Genomic DNA, 6,530 nt, shown 5'->3' on the forward strand with positions numbered 1-6,530 from the left:
ATGAGAGTCTTTACAAGAACAAGTATTTCGGATACATCAGATGACATATGTCTGCAACTGAAACATGGCTAAACGCCAGTTGACTCCGCCTCACTCAACTTCAGGCAGCTTTCGTGATACCAGTGGCCACATATGCAACATCGAATGGTATTGCCTTTGTTGGCGCTCCCTTTGAGAGAACACGTTGAGATGCAGATCTTTCCTGAGGCTGTAGAACATTTTGTGTACTTATCTTTGGTTTGAGTTGCATTCGCCATGTCACTCTCGTTCGGTCAAAAAAAAACTTTTATCTTTAGAAGTCATTTGTTTCGTTAACAAGGTAAATTTCCAAAGAAATATTCAGGACCAACACTTCCACAGTCCCCATACCCGAGCCCCTCCCATCTTTCCCACCCCCGGGGGAATGGTGTACTTTATCTGCACCCTAATGTCCAGCACGTCATTTTAAAGCTTTTTAAGTAAAAAAAATACAATGCTTCTCTTTATTTTGCAGAAATCAGCAAGATTTATTATACAATCTGAATAGAAACCAAGACAATACTATAGGTGTGTTCGCCTAGGCCTACCTTTTATTTTTTGTTCAATCTGATTGAAAAATTAATGTCATTTAGTGAATTACCGTATGAAAGGTTGAAATATAACCTTTCATCATAGAGCAATACAAAATCTATAGCTTCCATGCTATCATCATTCACCTCATGGCATTATTACCATTCCACATAAACATTCGTTATTTGTATACCATTTTACTGTAGGCCTAATCGATTAAAAATCATGTTAAAATGTTGTAACACAGTACTGAATGTTGCACGACGGAAATTAATGAACTATGTTTTTATGTACTTTGTATTAATTAACTTGGAAATGACCTAGTCCCTTCTAATGGCAGATAATGGGTGGAGTTTAATTTACATCATTGCCTCTTTCCAATTTTCTGCGTCATAATGCCTATTTTCCTCTACACAAAATAAAAACGCACGGTGCATTACTAAGCCTAATTGATTTCAAAGAAAATATATCATTTCCAACTGCTGTTTATGACACCACCGGCGCAGATATATATATTTTTAGTGGGGCATTGTCCCCATCACTTTTCAACCGCAAAATCATTAAATTGTTGAAATGAAATAGAAAGTAAGACTTCTATGACACGCATGCCGTATTGTATGTAATTTCAGAAAATACAGTATCTAAGAAGAATAGATTTTGCGTGAATATAACCAGTGGCGCATCAAGAGCATTGCCTAAAGTGCGTAACCCAAAATAATTGTATTCTTCCGGGCGGAATTTGTATGTGCTCAGAAATCGATTGAAACGACTCAAAGAGCCAGGCTTCCAGGGTTCGCCCTTGACGGCCCCCTGGCCCCCAGCCTTATATAGCTCGCTTTGCTCGCAAAGTATTTCATTTTTATACGTCCCCCACTATTCAAAAGGGATCTGCGCCGTTGTTTATGACACTTTTTTTACTCCAATAATCTGAATCTGACATAATATAAGTCTGATACAAGTAGGATTTTTCGCAATTGTCGGAAGGGAAGAAAAGAAACAAAATATCGTTTGTGAAATAAAACGCAGTCAACAGCATCTGAATCGGTAAATATTAATTTAATTAAACACTCCCGTAATGAAATTTAAATGTTAGGCCTACATTACGATCAAAAGATGTAATAAAATTGGATAAACCCAAAAGCAGGTGCGTAGGTGGCTGGGGTGCGAGAGTGTTGCGGCCGCAACCACTTCCCACCTCCCCGACCCCAAAAGGGCAAAAAGGTCTTTTTTAGGCCTAGGCCTAACATTTTAAGTATAAGTGCAATTTATGAGCAGCTTTATTTTTTATTTTCTATTGCTATTGTTATTATTTTTATTAATTATTGAGCTATAATAGATAATAATTCCTTCTTTTTATAAAGCGCTGATAAACAATCGTTCTCACAACGCTTTATAATGTCCATATCAGACAGCAACATTCAATGTTCGAATAACGGATAGGTCTACTGTCACTGATGTAATCTCGAAATCATGTCATGAACATGAAAAATGTCTTTTGGATGTGTTGTAGATAAAAGTAGTAAGGAGAGAAAAAATAAGAAAGATGAGGTTTTTATCACTACAAATAGAAGTTATACTTGTACAGGCTACATAGTTGTCTTGCTGCTAGAGGCGGAAGTTGATTTCCTTTATGCATTCCTATTTGATTACAGGTGCTAGTATTGAATAGTGGTATTTTATTTCTCAGTTGACTTCAACAAACATGGTGTGGAGTATAGCTATAATAGGGGTTTTATTAATTGCAATAATGACAATAGGTAATGCAGCACCATATAAACAGGTAGGCTCTTTAATTCTTATTTGACTTCCTGTGATTATTTATTGAAGGTACAAATTGCCAAAGTACTTTTTAATTGTCTGTCTCACATTTATAGAAAAGAAACACAAGAGGCTTGTGCTGTATTTATTGTGCATAATGAGTAAAATGACCGAGCGGAAGGGAGGGCGCCGTTACCGTAAACAAAGAGGCAACAATATCGGCATGGGTTCAAGACCAAACTGTAGGTCCAATAGGCCACTTTAAAGAACACAGTTCAGATCGAGAGTTAAACAGCAGCGATGGACAGTTCAATTTACTATTGGCAATTCTTGGCCAAGTGACTGAACATTTTTTTAAATATTATTTTATTTATGCCTATTTCATCTCATCCCGCCAGCGGTAAATATATATGAATCAATTCAGTTATGATTAATTCTATCAAACTAACCAAACGAACAGGCATTCATTTGTTATCCAAATGTTAATGCACCGAAATTTATCTGGAAATCTTTTGAGTTTATTACTTCTCCACTGGGGCTGCCCTGGAGAAACATCTCACAAGATCTGTCCATTCATTATATGTTTTTGTACAATTAATACAATCAAGAATCAATGCATACTTACTACTTCTAATTCGAGTCAATTTACAATTTAGGTTTTCCGAGATGTTTCGTTAAAGAAGGAAAAGATATTACTGAAAGCCCTATTAAAAACACGCTCATCAAAACAACCACATGCAGTTTCCCATGATAAGTTTGAAGACAGACGAGCAATAGAATTACTTTCTATAAACACGTCACTACCTCAAGATGAATTGATTTCCGCAATGAAAATGAACGACCAGCAGATTTTGAGCGAAAAACTCACAAAAAAGAATTTACTAAAATTGAAATTGTCCAGTTTTGGCTGGTCAAGTTTTGACTGGTCCAGTTTTGACTGGTCCAGCTTTGACTGGTCCAGCTTTGACTGGTCCAGCTTTGACTGGTTCAGCTTTGACTTGTCCAGCTTTGACTTGTCCAGCTTTGACTGGTCCAGCTTTGACTGGTCCAGTTTTGACTGGTTCAGTTTTGACCGGTCCAGTTTTGACCTGTCCAGTTTTGACCTGTCCAGTTTTGACCTGTCCAGTTTTGACTGGTCCAGTTTTGACCGGTCCAGTTTTGATTGGTCCAGTTTTGACTGGTTCGACTTCAACTGGTCTCATGAAATAAATTGGACTAGTTTCGACTGGTCCATTTCAGAATGGTCATTTTTTAACGTCGAATGGTCGGATATTGACCTGCTTGGTTGGTCTAGGGACCGGACGTTCAACCGGCCTGATTTCTCAGTTGACGATTCATCGACAATGAGCGAGTCGAGTTCGTTTGAATGGAATGTAGATCATGCAAAACAGCAGTAACAAAGCAACGTTGCAATTATCAAGGTAAATTGTTTACTTCGTAACGGTATCAAAAAGATCATATAGTCATTATGTTGTCAAATTTGCTTGTTCCTTATCGTATAATTTGTTTTATGCGTTATAACAGAACAAAGTTAACTATTATTTTAATTGTTTTGCAGCAGGTGGCGAATTCGTGACAGCATATAGAGGTTGCATTCTCCACCATCACGCGTTATGTGCATCACGAGAAAATCCAACATTTAGCGAATTGAATTGAATATATTGAAAATAAGGAAAATATTATTCAAATTGATTCTGTAAATTTGTGTGTGACTTATTACATTATGCCTATCATTAAAAAATAATATTGGCTTAAAAACACGTCTATACTTGAATAATTGCTGTTCGAAAATTGTATTAGATTTTTTAGGATAAATAAGGTTATCGCGTGTTAAGGCCCATTTACACATCAACAAGGTTTTAATTAACCATTAAATGGCATAAATGATGCTGCCTTTGATGAAAATAATTTCCACACGTCCAGTCAAATGACGAATAATCATAATTAGTAAGATCATTAGGGACTTTTAGATTTTCACATCGACTGATTTCATGTCGACTGCTACTCTGTTACGTCATTTTATGATATGCGCATGCGCTAGGCGACTGGCACGTCGACTGGCAAATTTGGCATTTTGGCGTTCGGTCTCTGACATGAGTATGACGTCATAACACTGCAAAAGTTTTCCAAAAGCATTGCGGAGAATAAAGACACGGTATCACATTACAATACATAAAGTATGTGCTGCGAAAACAAGACTGTGTATAGGCCTACTAGCCTGTAGCTTAATATAAATACTGAAAATATTTACTCCAATTAAACATTTTGACAAAAAATTACCGGAAACGCCATTTTTACCCCTGACCTTGATATGCTATATTCGATGACGACTGACTGTAGAAATACAATTTATGGCTCAGAATATACATTCATATTTTAGTATGAGATATTTTGTGACAAAATGGTTCGAAGTAAAATGTGTATTGAACTTGTATACAAAGCAATTCAATATCGCGACAATTATGTGTAGAGGAAAGTTATACGATGTTTGTATAAATACTGAAAATGTATATTAGTATTATTGGCAAGTAGTCTTTTCTTATTTTTTTTGTCATATTTCATATATTTTTTTTTTAAATACAAAAAGCAAACAAAGTTGGAAACAATACACAAAATAAAAAAAGCATTAACAATTTTCTTGAATCTTTCCAAAATTAATTTAAGATTGTTGCAATGCGGTAACGTAGTTCGCAAGTATAAATAAAACATTTGGACAACAAATAATGAAATTTGGCAAAGCGATATCGCCAAATCTAATAGTTCCATTTATAATTGGTTAATCAAGTTACTTGAGACCCATAAGGGGACGCACACATTGCAGGTGGAAAGTTTCGTTTTTAAAGGAACATAATGTAATATAATGTGTGAGATTTTGACTGTATTGAAGACTCTACTCGCTTGGTTGAAATATCACAGTTGTTTATTTAGTCGTGCCTAATATACTACAGGATAATACAGAATAAAAAAATACAAACACAGGAACAGAGGATGAAAGATGCTGTAAGTGAGGTGTGGCTGTAGATTTGCTTCTGAGGAAGTGTCGGTAAAGTAGCCTGTTTTCAATCTTTCTTTAATACATCGGAATACAAAAAAAAAGCAGACAGAGTAAAAAAAGAAAAATTATACATAATCAATTCTCCTATATAAACACCTTCTTATAAAATAAATACAGTTGTGCACATCAAGTCAGAAAATAGTGATACAAATCTATGTTAGAGAAGATTATCCCAGGCACTCCACTCTTCCCATTCTTCGGCTCTATTATTAATCAACCTCTAAACTTTTTAATTGTAAAGTAATATTTTACAAAGCGTAAGTGGCCGGTGGGTGAGAGGAGGCCCGAAAACTTACTCTTATTTATATACAACTTTAGTATTGACAAAAGTAAATTAATCCTATTGGATGGTGTATTACTTATAAAATAAATACAATTGTGTACATCAAGTCAGTAGAGTGATACAAATCTATGTTACAGAAGATTATCCCAGGCACTCCACTCTTCCCATTCTTCGGCTCTATTATTAATCAAACATCTAAACTTTTTAATTGTAAAGTAATATTTTACAAAGCTTATGAGGCCGGTGGGTGAGAGGAGGCCCGAAAACTTACTCTTATATATATACAACTTTAGTATTGACAAAAGTAAATTAATCCTATTGGATGGTGTATTACTAAAAAGCAGTTCACTTTCCGAAACACATATGCGAATATCAAGATTTCGAGAACACCATTGAAAAAAAAAATTACTTATCCATCTACTGATATTACATTTACAGAATAAATGATAAACTGTTTCTCTTCTAATGTTACAAAAAGAGCAGTTATCTTCGTCGATATACTTAATAATCTTAAGGTAGACTTTAGTTGTGAGGATACTGTTGTTAAGTCTGTATTGGAACCATCGTAATTTTATGTTGTCGGTCACATTAAAAGTTGCAACATTAATTCCTTCCCATTCATGTTCCGAGAATTCAACATTTAAGATTTTACCCCACTTTTGTTTAGCTTTACAGTTAAAGTCTTTGTTTTGAATAAACTTACTATAAAAAGCTTTACCTCCTGTTTGGGGTTTGGTTATGGTTTCAAGTATGGGTAAATTTATTGGGTTTTGTAATTTAGTATTTATTTCTGTACCCAAAGAAGGGTATTTAGTTATAATTGCATCAATTAATCCATAGTATTTAAGGAAATTATTTTTTTTCACCTTATAGTGTGTTTTGAAG

The 6,530-nt window shown here is 35.0% G+C and overlaps 1 protein-coding gene across 2 annotated transcripts; it reads left to right on the top strand.

Moving 5' to 3' along the window:
• Positions 1-2,190: 2,190 nt before the first annotated feature.
• On the top strand, positions 2,191-4,065 carry LOC144838457 (uncharacterized). Of its 2 annotated transcripts, none has more exons than XM_078693828.1 (3): positions 2,191-2,329; positions 2,964-3,728; positions 3,866-4,065. In XM_078693828.1, exons 1-2 carry the CDS (start codon positions 2,252-2,254, stop codon positions 3,702-3,704), a joined length of 819 nt encoding a protein of 272 aa, XP_078549954.1. In that variant the 5' UTR covers positions 2,191-2,251; the 3' UTR covers positions 3,705-3,728; positions 3,866-4,065. The 2 variants fall into 2 exon arrangements, with proteins under 2 accessions (XP_078549954.1, XP_078549955.1); XM_078693829.1 differs by having other exon boundaries at positions 3,869-4,065.
• The last annotated feature ends 2,465 nt before the right edge of the window (positions 4,066-6,530 follow it).

Source organism: Antedon bifida, chromosome 3 (assembly GCF_963402885.1).
Source record: "Antedon bifida chromosome 3, ecAntBifi1.1, whole genome shotgun sequence".
NCBI classification, from domain to species: domain Eukaryota; kingdom Metazoa; phylum Echinodermata; class Crinoidea; order Comatulida; family Antedonidae; genus Antedon; species Antedon bifida.